Source organism: Drosophila santomea, chromosome 2R (genome assembly GCF_016746245.2).
Source record: "Drosophila santomea strain STO CAGO 1482 chromosome 2R, Prin_Dsan_1.1, whole genome shotgun sequence".
Lineage (NCBI taxonomy): Eukaryota > Metazoa > Arthropoda > Insecta > Diptera > Drosophilidae > Drosophila > Drosophila santomea.
Window position 1 is genome coordinate 6,399,097 of NC_053017.2, and position 15,469 is coordinate 6,414,565.

Here is a 15,469-nt window from a genome sequence, read left to right on the forward strand (position 1 = left end):
GTGCGTCCGCAGCAGCCCATCATCGAGCTGCTGTCGCGGCCAAATCGCGAGGGCTACTTCAACGAGGGAACTGAATTCAGGGCCCGGTGCAGCGTTCGCGATGGTCGTCCGCCGGCGAACATCTCGTGGTACATCGACAACATGCCGGCCAACAAGCGCACCACTCTCCTGAACGTCATTTCCTCGACCACCGACAACGTGGAGCTATCGACCTCCGTGCAGGAAATCCAGTGGCACCTGTCGCCCGAGGACAGCAACCGGAAACTGGTCTGCCGCTCCCACCACCAAACCGATCGCGAGAGTGTGCCGCCCCAGGAAGCTGCCTACATCATCAACGTGCGCTGTAAGTGAGCCAGCACAACTAAGCACTAATTAGGCTTAAGCTAGGCCAATTCCTCCCTTTTTCAAGTAAAATCCTGAATTATTGTTGTCTAATAAGCGGGGAGTTTCCTAAATTCCAAGCTAAAAACATGTGCTGAAAACTTATGTAGTTTTGAATAAATTAACTGGTGGATTTTAATCTTAACTTGTACCCCTCCCCAGATGCTCCCGTCCACCAGCCAGATGCCGCCGTATACGGACTCTACCTCGAGCACACTGCCATTGTGAACATAACCATCCGTGCCAGTCCGCAGCCCAAGATCGAGTGGACCATCGATGGAGCAATTGTGGGGCAGGGACGCACCGATGGCCGCTACTCGGCATATGAGCCGCAGTATCTGGGCAACGATGAGTACAACGTGACACTGGCCATTGCCGGTCTGACCCTGGAAGATACCACCAAAATCTACAATCTGAGGGCCAGCAACGAACTGGGACTGACGGACTACCAGGTGCGCATCAGTTCGTCAAGCAAACCGCCCAGTAGCAGCCTCGATGTGGCCGCAATCGTTGGCATTGTGGTCGCCGTTGCCGTTTTGGTCCTGGTCGTTTTACTGATTGTGTTTGCACGGGCTACTGGCCGATGGTGTTTTGGCGGTAAGTAGACAATGTTTTTTCGTTTACTTTTTTTTGGTTTTCCATACACACAATTTCGCTTATTTCGTGGGTGAAACATCGTCATTAGCTTCTCAGCCACATCAACAAAAACAATAGCAACATCATCATCATTACGACCATCCACCGCCACTATTGTCTCATCATCAGCTATGCTAACAATAAATTCTGGCTCTAGGTTCCTCCCACCCAAACCGCTCAACTCCAGCACCCATTTCCCCCCGAAACTCCACCACTCATCCTGCAACTCATATACGTACTCTTTGGTTTTTTGGGTGGGCTATGGGCCCGGCGCTTCTGCCGCAAGCCGTTGTTAACTTTCGACACATTGTGCGGCTCTTAAATTTTAATTAGCGTATACATAGTATAAGGAGCAGCTGAACGGGCGGATGAACGCAGCAGCCGTAAAAAATGCATCTAATTAAAAAATTTCACTTGACTTTTCTGGTGAAGTTTTTGCAAAAAATTGTCTTTGCAAACTATGTGGCACAGCCAACCAATTCGAATTTGGAGCACATTTAGAAAAGCAAAGAATTACTGGGGGGTTTAAAACAGATACAAAAAGGAATTGGTTTAATTTGGAAAAGGTAGTTATAAAGTAAGTAAAAGTGGACACAAGTCAAGCGACAAGGTTAAATTAAAAATTAAAACCAATTGATTGATTGATTGAGTAAAAAGACTTTTTAAAGTGGTCGATTAAATAATATTCTCAATACATAAATTTAAGTATATCCACTTTATTTTAGTGCAAATCTAGTCGCCTATAAACGTGTTATGATAAAATGTGAAACGCAACTCAAAATATGTAACAAGCTGAAACAAAGTATTGTACTTGGCTCTCAACCAAAATAAATTATCTAATCATATACCTAAGTTTAACAAAACAATTGTGCAACTCTCTGAGAAAAAGTGTCTACAAATGACAACAACAAGAAGAGCTAACATTGAAAACAAAAATTGGTCACTAAAACTTGCCTAGAAAAATTCCAAATTATGTGTAAAAACGTGTTTTTGGCTTCTTATGTAAGAACATACATAAAGATAAATTGTATTTCTCTGTTTCTTATTGCTTTCCGTACTTTTTGCCTGATAAGCTTTTTGGTAAATGGACTAACCTCGACTTTAATATGGAATTTTGGTATCTTCGAGATCGAAACTTCTCGCTCTGTCTCTCCTTCCTCCGCCTTTCCCCTCTTCTCTCTGCACACAAAGCTAAATGTTAGTTCTTGTTGTTGTCGTTTTTACAGGCGCCACTCTAAACACGGACATCGGTCCCGATTCCGAGGCCCAAATCCACCCGGAGTTCAATGACGACGAGGAGCTGGATGGTCGCGATAATGGCGATGAGCATATCGATACCACCCAGCAGTCGGAGGAGGCCACGCCCCCCGTAACCGATAAATTGGAGGCGCAAAAGAAGGCGGACCTGAAGAAGAGTGCGGCAGCCACAGCGGCAGCGGTTATTGCCGCTGGAAATGGCAGCCAGCACAATTTAAATGGGATCGAGGCTCCCAAGCCGCCAAATACTTCCGTTTGAGCCGTTTAGGCCGCCTTTGCCACTTCCAATAAAGGGGCGTGGCTCGTGGCCAGTTAGCTGTGTGCCCCATTTGCTGAAAGCAGAAGGGAAAAGAAACAAAATCGAATAATATAAATCCTTACCACTCTTTGCTCTCAAATAGTTGCTCTCTCATACAAATTACAGAAATCTCGAATGGCGCACAACAAAAAGTTATATATAATCTTACTATAAACAAAACGAAAGCAACAATTTATCTTAGGCCAAGTAATTTTAAGTGACCAATTTCGTGAAATCGCGAGTCTCGCAAAACCTTGAATTTCCCTTTGTCCACTCGAAAACAACTAAAACAAAACGTATAAAATATATATAAATTACGAATAATAAATCAACAATGTCCCATTTATTGTATTATATTTTGTCCAGCAATATTAATGTTCATCCATGTATTTATTTAAGCTATAAGAGCTGCCAGCATTTTGCATTTTGCTTATTCTAATTTTTATTTTTGTCGATTGGCAATATCAATCAATTTGAACGTGGCAAGCAACGCAAATTAGAAAATTAAACATGCCTATGATTTATTTTAATTAGTTATCCGCGTCACACTTGTGTTTTTTTATGTTCTTTGGTAATTTTAGCAAGACGAAACAAATAAAAAAAAACATGAAAAATACAAATTTGGTTTAAGTTCAAGTTTGGTGTGGCAGAATGAAAGCTGATGATGGTGTTGTCAGGTGGGGTACCTACTCCCTGATCATTAATCATGAAAATCATTTTTATCTAGTATGCATATGAAAGTATTTGAAATATACTTAAAAGATTTTTTAAATTTCTCCCTACAGGCAAATCAATTAAGACGCCCACAAATGAAACGTAAGTACAGTGAACTCTTCCATCAGTCCATCAAAAGTAAATATAAGTTCAGGAAAGTGCCATAGAACAGACGGGGCCATACAATCATAAACTGTTTTCACGGATCCACAACTAACCCGTCGACGGTATCTGGTTTGCTTGAATTTGCTTAATTTTCAAAGCCATTAATCTGTATGCATTAGTTTAATGTTGCGTAGCTCGGATGTGTGTTTGTTTGTCTACTTGCATGTGTCTCTTGAGTGCATTTAATTTTCGATCTTACATTAACCGTCCGCCGAATTGGCAATCATCTATAGATATATGCAGCGCAGCTCATTACCATTCTAGGCTAGTTTATAGTTCATTTTAGTCCAAATTCAACTTAATCTTAAGCACACGCATACACATACGCATAAGCACACCACACACCACATTTGATAAATCCAAAAAATGAAGTTCAAATTCTAATTTCATAATAGCAAAATCGGTTCAAAATGTCTCACGCTGTCTCACACACACCATACACACATACATGTGATACACTCCTGAACTTTCACTGTAAAACGCTCGCTAGTCGCTCTGCCACGCCCACTGTGCTCGCCCGCCCACCAGAAAAAATAAACAAGAAGTGTCGGCATCGCTCTGTCTCTCTCTCTCTCTCTCTTACCCTCTGAACATCATGAAGCTCTCTTGCTCTGTCTCACGCAATTACTAAAATGTCAAAAATGTCGCTGTCCCAGTCATTCAACAAAAACCAAAAACATAAAATAGAAGCCAACAAATGCATTGAATAAAAACAACTCTAGTGTTAGAGCCACTTTGCTAATGCATCACAAAAGTAATAAATAACAACAAAAATGCTCAACCACCAAAAAGAAACGAAAACAAACTTCTTGCTATGTTTTGTCTTCTTTTTCTACTACTTTCATATGGACAACCACCCACCAAAAACTCCTCAAAAAATGTTTGATGGATCCCTAAAATGAAACCACAACTTAAAAAAATGAACATGCTTGGTTTTTTTTCTTAAAAATTTCAAATAACATCGATTTACAATCTGTAAATAGTCTGATCGATAAGCAACTGGAGTTGGGAACCGAACAGAACCATGGTCAAAACGTAGCGCTCTTGGAAACCCCCAACGGCATAACCTTGTTGGGAGCTAGTAAGCTGCGAGAGGTCAATGGAAATGGCCAGCAGGATCGGTTGTCGGTTGAAAGACGCCATCACGATGAAGATGACAGCTTTGAATACGGAACGGATCGGGAGAGCAGTGTCTATAACCCCACCACGCGACCTCTGAAGAGCATTCTGATGAGCCAGGCGGCAGGACGTAACTCCCGGAGCTCTGCCAGCGATAAGGAGGAAGGCAACGAGAACGCCGATCTACTGCAGAAGGGAAACCAACTGGGGATTCCCGAATCGCGCTTCTCGCGATGGCTGCCCAAGGATCAACGTGAGCTGATCGAGAAGCAGGCGATGTTGCTTTCGGGAAGGGGCAAGTCGCCCGCGCCGGCCACTCCCCCCAAGCCCCAGAGACCCCAAGTCGGAGGCATGAATGGCACACATACCACTAACACTAACACTACCACAACGACGACGACACCGACGACGCCAAAGTTGCCACAGGAAACGGAAATCTGAGTGTGCGCACGTGTGTGTGTGCGCGCACAAGGCGTTCGTATTTATTTATTTCTTTTTCGGTACAGGAAACGTCCGGCAGGATTAAGAATGGAGCAGTTTTGTGACCATCGTGAACTTTTAGGGGGCAGCCATATGTGTCAGGAGTTAAAGCTGATGTGTCAGAGCCAATTCAACCGATAAAAGTTTAGTTAAGCAGGCATAGGCAAACCATTTCACAACCCACTCTTCATATTATCAAATGAGACCACCATGATGTGAAAAGGATTCATATTTTATACTGTTTGCTAAGTAACTTTAGCAAAGTATTTCGATCATTTCACAGCTAGAATATGAATATGAAAACCTTTTCCTATATAACTGGACTTAACAAATAAGTACTAGGCTGATATATTTACTAACTAAATTTATTCGGAAAGAATTTGGATGATTAGTTAATTCCCAGATGAAAACCCATTAAAAAGTTCCGCCGCAAGACTGTCCCCATATTAGATTCTAAGCTTGGTTTTAACTCACGAAAGTCTATTTTTCTGAACAACAAAATCGAACGAAACATTAAGCCTACAATAAATTAACGAAACTGATTTATTTTATAGAGATTAAGCCGGCATGAAATTAAGTTTTTATCGAATACATTGAACCGAAAGAGTTTGCATGGCAAGCATGAAACAAAAAATATTGTTTTACGCAAATATTTATTGTAGTCATTGTAGAACAAAGTCGTCAAATGAGTGTTCAATTAAGACTCGCACAATTTACTCTTAGAACGAAAAGAAGCTTCCACTTATTTTCGAACGATTTAGTTGGTTACAAGTGCCTAAAACTAAAAATAAATTTAGTAATTAAAAAAGCGAACGATATAAAATAGTTTAAAACTTTTGTACGTGTTGTTTTTCTTATTATTTTTTACCAAACGTATGTTTAATAATTAATTAAGAACAATAAATATTGTTAAAAGTGCGATAGCTTCCTGTTTTGGATTTATTTATTTTGCGAATGCCTGAATATGTATGCGTGTGTGAAAGGCGAATTTTGAATAAAAGGGAATTATGTAAAGTTCACCGGCCCTGAAAGGAAATTTCTAACAATGCGGCGTATCAAAGAGGAAATCCCGAACAATATTCCATTTTCCATAACAAAAGCAATATCATTAAAATACGAAAGGAGCGTTTCATGCAATAAACATTTCATATATGAGAGACTAACACGCCACGCCTGAAACCAACACAAACTAAAGCACGAACACATAGACACGGCACACACTGCTAGCAAAATGTATCCATGAGATACTTGTTGAGCTGGCCCAGACAGCAGGCAGACATACAAATGAGCCAAAAATATTTATAGAATATAGATGAAACTCATTTTGGCCAAGCGAAAGCAATTTACTTGACCAGCCCACGCCAAATGAAGGTTTAAATGGGGGATGGAACTGGTTAAAGGGTCCATAAAAGGTCAAATTCGGATTAAATTTTCCATATGCTATTTCGTACGGGCATTAGGTGTGGCACAGAGGATAAAATCTAGGTTATTAAAACTTTAGACATTTAAGAACTTTTGTAGCGACACTTTAGGCAGCGAATTATTAGTCTTAGGACTTTGATGTTAAACATCGCTTAAACACAAATATAAATTGTGAGCCACAAAAACGATAGTTATAAAAATAAAGCTTAGGAATTGTATACATTCTGTGTAACATTTGGTTATCTTTCTGTGATAGCATTAGAAACAGAGTATACAAATTAACAGGGTTACTAATATTTAAAAGACTTATTTCAGTTATATGGACTTTTTTCCAGGAACTTTTTTAAACAAGTAAAATAAGATCTTAACCTTTCCATTCAAATACTTGCTTTCCTAACACAATTTGGGTTTTAATGGTTCTCCACTCAAACAACAATAACAATTACGTCATAACCAAAACACAAGTTCTTAAACCCACTAACAACCACCAGATAAGGATAGTTCCAAAAAGGCAGAAAGTTGCCGAGAAAGAACTCTTAACCACACGACTAACCCCGAACACTACAATGGCTATCTTTTGTTGACATGTATTTTACGGGAAGAAATTTGCACAGCAGCGCACAGTAATAAGTATAATATAAATAAACAGAAACATAAACTTTCATACCGAAACAAAATCATGAACCCATCCAAAACCTCCTCACAATTTCACAACCGACAAGCAGCAGCGACACCGAAAGCGCCGATATAAAAGCCACATCAACAGCCACTGCCACAACCACCATGGGCGGAGTGGGCGTGTCGGCCGAGGGGGAGGAAACCGGTAACGAACAGGAGAGCCCGCAGGAACAGCAACAACAGCAGCAGCAGAAGAAGGCCAAGAGATTGCACGCTTTTGCCGCGGCAATTTTAAGGCGTTTCAATGAAAAGGATTCACGGAAGTACAAGGATAATCAGGAATCGTTGAATATTGTAGAGGGAAGCGTACAGGAGATCCCAGCGACCAATAATGCCATCGATGGCAATGACAATGAACCAAAGGTATTGAAAAATGTTCCCGATTCCGTCCTTTTCATCTCCCCTTTCCAACTTCTCTGTTTTTAACTGGGCACACAGAAAAGAATATCTTTAAAATCCACTAGACAATCGATTTTTTTTCCTGTTGATATCTATAAGATAAAAACTTAAAGTTGTAGATTTATGATAAAGTTTTTTAAATGTTTAAAACAATTTTGATAGAAGATGCACATCATCGTGCACTTTTAAATATATGTACCTCATTATTTAAATACTTTTATCATACATCTTTCTACTTATAAATTAAAAGGTTTGATAAACATTCAAAACTTACTTATGGAGTAAAGTTGTATAGTTCTTTATAGTCACAATGATAGACGAATTAATATAATGGCTGAATTTCTTTCAAAGTTGAGATGGGTAATATAGAATTAATTTAGTTTATACATAATTTCTCGTAAATGTGTGCGTGTGTTTGAGTGCGAGCTGTATTCACCTTAAGCTTAGCATAATACTTTTATCTTAGACGCAAGCTTTAAGCAAACTTTAAATTCGTTCTTTTATAATTTTCCTTTTGCTATAATCACAAAGTTTTCTACATAATTTTCTTTGCCATTTTCTGCTCTTTCCGTTAAAAAACAAAAAAAAACCAACCGCATGCCAAATAAAATCCGTTGTATAACTTTGTATATATACGCAAGTAAAGGCTATAATTTGGCAGAGCACCTCACCAGTGTGGACATTTAAATAAAGAAAAGCAATAAGCAGTTGAAAAAGGTATAACAAATTCCCCTATATAGAACCTACAGTTATCTATTTTGTAAATATTCACCCATATAAGAAAAGTACTTATAAAAGAATCTCTCGTTTATTTCCAAAAATACAGCAAGACAAACAACTCGTCTATGCTGAACTTGTACTAAAACCAGCCAATGAGGCGACAACGGCTACAACACCAGCACCAACAACAGCAGCAGGAGCAGCAGCAACAACAACACCAGAGGGCCCCGGAGTCGGGGTCAAAAGTTCAACGGAATACGCCGAAATAGTCTATGTGCAAAAGGGAGGCGAAGGAAAAAAATAATCTAGCCCATCAATATAAATCCCTGGGAGGCTGACACAAGTAACAAATAACAGATGAATGCACAAAAATTAAGGAGCAGAAACGGAAACGTAAACGAAAACCCAGTGCAGAATAAACATAAACTCTACAATGATATTAAGAATGCAAAACAAAAAGTGAATAAAATGTCAAAAGTGGTTTTTCAAAAACTTCTTGAATGTGTGTACTAAAATTAAAAAAAAATGTGAAACTAAGAACATAAAAGCGTAAAAATAAACTTATACAGAATAAACTTACTTCTCCGCACAGAAATCTTGACACAAGACACCCTCTCAATCAGAACCGCTCCTCCTCCCTCAGCCCACACATTAAATCAAATTTACAACAAGATAAAGATACCAAGAACCTTAAAAAAGCTAAAAGAAAATTTGCAACAAAAAAAACTAAATATATATAAATAAAATTTACATAAACATAGGCAAGAAAAAGAAACCATTTGAAAATCTCAATTATTTACATAAATGTCTCGCATTTAAGCTAAATGTAAATTTAAGACAAGAAGCAAGAAAAATATAAAAAATACGCGAAATTTAAGAAAACCTATTTAAACCATCTTTAAATTATTTTTACGCAAACATTTTTTACACATCGCCGTTTTGAATATGCAAAATTAGAAACAGTAACTATTTAGGCAGCCAGAAAAAGCATTTAAACAAATTAAGGACAAAATTAAAAAGGGAAAAATCGAAATCTCTTACAACTGAAAGTATTCTATCATAAATAATTTTGTTTGTCTTGTCTCTTAACGACGTCCATCCAATTTCCTTAGAACTGGCAATTTATGTTATTATTTAACACTTTTTACACAATTACGTATTAATTAATTATTGAATAAGTTAAGTGCATAAATAAATTACAATGTACTCTCATGATGACGATTGATTTTTGTAAGTTATAATTTGTATAAAGTTAAGCTGAACAAGAAACTTTTTGAATAAAATTCTTTACCGTATGAGCTGTGTGTGTTAATTATTCGAGTCCCAGCAAATTGTGTCATTGCTAAATAAAATTTGTAAGTATTTAATTAACAATAAATATCAGCATAAAATTCTGTGCGATCCATTATCAAATGCTGACGTTCTCAATACCAGAATTTCTTCTCCAATGCCAAAGTTAAAGGTAAGAGAAAACTTGTTAAATGAAATTACAAAGAAATTAAAATGGCTGTTGAAGCTGCCGGCAATAGTTCCCTGTGGCATCTTACTCTGTCTTTTCAAACACTGGAAGGACTCACAACAAGATTGTCAATTACACTAAGTAAAGGCACACTTCTGATCCGATCTGCAACGGAAAGAACGATAATCATATCGCATTATTCATAGCCGCAGTGCGCCGAATATATTTTGGCTAATACCGAAAAAGAGAGGAAACAATAATAATAAAATATGGCGAAGTTTTGCAGTTGACTTGGCTTTCTCCACTGGCGGATTTTGGTATCTGGCTGTGGCTGCTTGTCAGTCAGTCAGTCAACTGCTCGGTACTGCGGCTCCCTCAACTTTTTCTGACATTTCAATTTATAAAGCTCAAAATCTGCACGCGTTACCCGAAGCGTCGCATTTTACATTAGACAAAAACAGAGTGAACGTCGTATATTTTATTTTCGCCAGTTCTAGGGGGCTGGTTTTTTTCCACTGAGTCCACCGCGATGGCTTGAAAGTAGAATTCAGTTTTGCTGTTTTTCCCTTTGTTTCATGCCAAATGCAGTACATTAAAATAGACTTCAGGGCGAATGAAATGAAACTTTCAAGGCTTGTACAATGCACAATGCAGAGAAATGGCAAACGAAGTACTTTTATTTGCATGTGGATAAAAAAAATTGGACTGAACCGTTTCCCTTGTGAATAGAACTAACAAAATATACTAAGTGTTCGCCATTGGTTTTAAACATTTTTAATGATTGCATACATTGAAATACGAGTTTGTGCAGAGCTACACATAAGACATATTGTATAACTCGTATGTTATACTAAAATTTCTATTTCAATAGTAAGTACATATGTATATATAAATTAAATTTTTAAACCCCCCTTTGGCTATCCGTCTTCCTTTAATCTATATCCCTGCCACAAGGCATATTGTTAATTATGTAATCAGGCTTAGAAATCCGCGACGCATTAATTTCGCTTAATTAGTTTGCCATTTGCAGTCAACTGACTAGAAACCAGGTTCTATTGGCCTGCACGTGCTACTGCTCAAATTGCATATTAATAAACAATGTTTCAGGCACTGATTCAATTACCAGTTAACCTACAACCGCCCATAAATATGCATGCATCGTCAGTTTATTGTCCACTAACTAACCAAATGCGAATTGCTCTTCAGCTCAGAACGGCAGGTTCCCTCAATCTGCATACAATTTCGGCACAACAACTGGTCTAAAGTTTCTCCGTTCTGAAACAATAATGACAACAACAACTGTCATTAGATGAACAAACTAAACTCAAGAGGAGCAAGAAAATATAGAAGGCGGAAAACGACAAATAAAAATCAAACGAAAATTCAAAATCAAGGGTCGAGCAAACTCTGTTAACAGCATGCTGCAGCAGGGGAATCAACAAAGTCCCCGAAAATATGCAACACAAAAGTTTTTGCCCCAATACTAGCCGTTTTCTGGTTTCAGGTGTTGCAACATGTTGGCTTGCCAGCTAGTTGGCAACGGTGCGGATGTGTAATGTCAATACCGCAATCCAAAGAAAAATAAAAATAAACTTTAATGCTTTATAGGTACATGTTCTACACAATACAGGACTTGTTACGTATACATTTCTAAAATCTTATAGTTAAGTAAAGATTAAAATGGCGGACAGAATGAGAATTTGAGTTCGAATTAAATTTTGTATTACCTTTTCTCTTTTTGACCCAATTCATCAAATTTACATTTTAGCGATGCAATCTTTTGCTCCGGTTTACAGCAATTGAATTCGATTCAATCAACACACAGAACACAAAACCTGCACGCCATTCAATTCCTTTCAAAGCTTTGTGGGAATCAGCTGTTCTTGTAAATCCTTATCAGAAGCTTCCAATCCACAAAAACTTTCTCTTCGCTGAATATAAACAAAGGTTAAGAGAAAGTCAAAGAGAAATTGTGGGTGGTAAGCTCTGAGTGATGAATACTCTTATCTTACAAGCTTTTAAGAGAGTTGAAGAACATTTCGAGGTTCCGAAAGGCTTGAAATGAGTAGTTAGAGCTAAAAAACTAAGTCATTTGGACAATTGTGACAATTACTGTGGCAGGCACACCAAATTGGATAAGCTCTTAAAGTTCTCACAGCTCGATTCAGAGCAAGTCACAAAGTTACCGAAAACCCGAAAGAGATATTAAGCTGAATGCGAAACATATAAAGGAACTGTGCCACTCGAACAGCCCCAAGCTTTTTCCACTGTCATTCATAATTTGCACTGGTTGCCATTTGTTGGGCAGCAACAGGTCTGATTAAGTTCTCTTTCCAAAGGATGCACACAAAACATCAATATGACAAACTTTTATAAAGAATTATCCTTCACCGCAGTCCGATGTAAATTTGCCAAACTTTTAGGTCAGTTTTTCTGCAGCCCGCTTACAATTGCGCTTGATTGGCACAAATTGCGTAAATTAAAACGCGAGAAACACAAAAAATAAGATACAACAGATAAGGAGAGGGCAAGACGGAAAAGAACACAAACTTTTGTTCTTTTGCTCCTGAAAGGTCGCCCAGTTGCCCATACTTAATTATAATTCGAGCTGTTTATATAACGCTTTCCCACTCAGTCTGCTTTCTACAACGTTATGGTTTCGATATAAGTAAAAAAAAAACAAGAGAGAACGCTATAGTCGAGTTCCCCGACTATCTGATACCCGTTACTCAGCTAGTGGAAGGGAGAAGGAGAGTCTTAAACACAGTTTTTGGCGGTTTGTAGGCGTTATAGTGGGCATGGCAGAAAGTTTTTTGGCAAATCGATAGAAATTTACAAGACCAATACGAAAATGAAAAAATATCAAAATATTTTTCAAAAGTGTGGGCGTAGCAGCTTTGGGCGGTTTGAGGGCGTTACAGTGGGCGTGGCAAAAAGTTTTTTGGTAAATCGATAGAAAATTACAAGACTAATACAAAAATGAAAAAATTTCAAAACATTTTTCAAAAGTGTGGGCGTGGCAGTCTTGGGCGGTTTGTGGGCGTTAGAGTGGGCGTGGCAGCATGATTCGACAAACTTGCGCTGCGTCTATGTTCCTGGAGTCTGTATGTTTAATCTCAACTTTCTAGCTTTTGTAGTTCCTGAGATCTCGACGTTCATACGGACAGACAGACGGACAGACGGACGGACGGACAGACGGACAGACGGACAGACGGACAGACGGACGGACAGACGGACATGGCCAAATCGACTCGGCTATTGATCCTGATCAAGAAAATATGTACTTTATATGGTCGGAAACGCTTCCTTCCGCCTGTTACATACTTTTCAACGAATCTAGTATACCCTTTTACTCTACGAGTAACGGGTATAACAAAAGCAGTGCCTTATGGAAGGGACACAATTAATTACAATTTGGCACAAGAAATCCATAGAAAAGTCAAGAAACAGAAACCAACTGTGCAACAAGCTTAACTTTTCCTGCGAGTTTGGTCAGTGAAAATGTATACATATGTAAATACTTTCTAAAACAAAAGGATTCAACAGAATTGTTGCGAAGGTATCAAGTAAACTTTTGCTTTTCTAGATGAAAACCTGCCCAGGTGAAAATGAGAGTGATAAATTTGATTGAAGAACTTGCCAGCCGCAAAAGGTGCGATTTTAAGTGGGTAGCCATGCTTGAAGAATATTTTATGGAAATAATAATACACAGATGTGGCTAGGGAAACTAAATAAAAAACTGTTGTTAAAGATACGTATTGTATTGTATACGTCTGTACTTCAACTTAAATGTTAATTTAAATTCGAGAAGCCAGACTTTAAATTTGTTATTTAAATTACTGAACTTAAGTCACTGAACTTTTTCATCGAGGATTACGAGTAATTGATATTAAAATAACGGTTATGTGAACTCTTTAATATTTATTTGTATTCTGTATTACTTATAATTTTTGGCAGCAGCGCAAATGCATCGACTAGGCCTACAAAAAATTAAAGTCAACCCGGCTCAAAATTTATTTCGCATAATCCAAGGGCATCGCTCAACTCGACTGACACTTTCGTTGGCCATTCGGAAAAACCCTTTCCCTTTTTCATCTCTGTGTCGCCTACTCATTTCATGCTACATTAAATATTTATACCCAAAAATGTTTGACCCCCATAGGGCCGCCGCATATTTGTGGTTTTCGGTGGGTTTTTTTTCGAATTTTATGCTTGCTTTCATTACATACATATGTGCGTTATAATATTCGCATGCAAATGTCGAGTGTTAGTCAAGTGCATGGAATATTATTTACATTTTTGAGCTAGCTAAAATAATTTTAATGAACTCGGCATCTCCTGAAAAGCGGGGCACAAATCTAGAGCAGCTAAAACTGGGCTTCCGAATGGGTCAAAAGTTGCTTTTTTTTTACCCCTTTTCCGTGGCCATTTTCAGTGACATTCAATTTGGGAAATGTTCTCGGCGCTGCGGCTTGGAGCGCGGAAATTGAAAATGTTGTGCTGTCTCACACACAAAACTGAAATGCGGCAAGACATTGTCGGGGCATGTCGGTTAAACAATTCTGTTTGCTGATTTCCTTTTTAAGCGCCCCGCCGGATGCCCGCAACTTTTGATGCTGCCATTATAATTAGGCTCAAATTGGTGCACTTTGCTTTGCATTTTAATTACTCAACAACAGCTCGAGAGGAAGAAAGGCATCTCGCAAATGTTGCACAATTAAAGCGAGAGTGAAAACGAAAACGAAAACGAAGACGAAAAGGAAAATAGCACGAACGGAGCATCGCTAACAAGTTGCTGCCTCGCTGCCTTGTCATGGGCTGCCTGTTTCGTCCTTCCACTGTCACACCCACACCCACACCCACATCCACACCCATGCCCACCACCCACCGTCCCTTCCTCCAGCCACGCCCCCATCGAACGCCCACCGGCAGTCGTCAGAGTAGCATTTCAAGCAAAGTATTTAATTTCCACATCATACACACGGCCGCCCAGGCAAACAAAGGGGGGCGAAAAACATAAAATGTGTGCCAAGGCGAAGGCTGCCAGTTGATGGTCCATTCAACTCAGCAGAAGACGAGCTTTGGCCTAAAATATAACCACCGTATTTTCCTAGAACCGAAGAAAGTTGTTGTGATTTTTCAGAAATTTAACAAATATAAAAATAAATGAATTCCTGATAAGTCAGCTTAAGCCCCAACTTGGTTTTGTTCTCCTTAATACAATTGTAATTTAGTATGTGAGCTAAAGGTGCGTTTTCTGTTTGACACTTCACATTTTTGCTATATCAAAAATATTTGGAATTTCTCAGCTGAAAAGAGGGAACAAAAGGGTCAACAAAAGTTGGCCGTTAAATAACTATGCCTACTTTTGGTTCTCTTGGTTTTCGTTCATGAGTAGCTACTAGCCATGCCCTTAAGCACCAAGTAAACTTCTTAATATAATTATTAACTTGCTAAACATTCATAGGTATTTTTCATAAATAATTTCAAACATTCTTTGTAGCTGATATGCTTTGTTTCTGAAATGTACTTAAAGCAAGGGGCGGAGACTTAACAGCTACGATCAGATTAAAAATTAATATTCGTGTAACATTAATTGTTTGTTTCAATGCCAAGTGTGCTAATTCTGCGGTAAATTTGAAACAATTTAATGCTGAGGGTACCAAAACTGACCTCAAACAATTCCCTAACTTCAGTACAAATTGAGTGGTATTTAACTAATCTACAACACATATATATAC

General features: G+C 38.5%; 1 protein-coding gene across 5 annotated transcripts in view; it reads left to right on the plus strand.

Annotated features, from left to right (window-relative positions):
* The window catches only part of LOC120444358 (fasciclin-3), a 72,765-nt gene extending 63,324 nt beyond the window's left edge, over positions 1-9,441 (plus strand). Inside the window, exons 3-7 of one of the 5 annotated variants that reach the window (XM_039623944.2) lie at positions 2-343; positions 544-978; positions 3,358-3,388; positions 7,198-7,513; positions 8,376-9,441. In XM_039623944.2, coding sequence (XP_039479878.1) covers positions 2-343; positions 544-978; positions 3,358-3,388; positions 7,198-7,513; positions 8,376-8,573 — 1,322 coding nt within the window. In that variant the 3' untranslated portion in view covers positions 8,574-9,441. Of the gene's footprint in view, position 1; positions 344-543; positions 979-2,243; positions 2,655-3,357; positions 3,389-4,434; positions 5,914-7,197; positions 7,514-8,195; positions 8,256-8,375 lie in introns of those variants that run through there. The other 4 variants (XM_039623945.1, XM_039623947.1, XM_039623942.2 and 1 more) reach the window with 4 other exon arrangements.
* Positions 9,442-15,469: the final 6,028 nt, after the last annotated feature.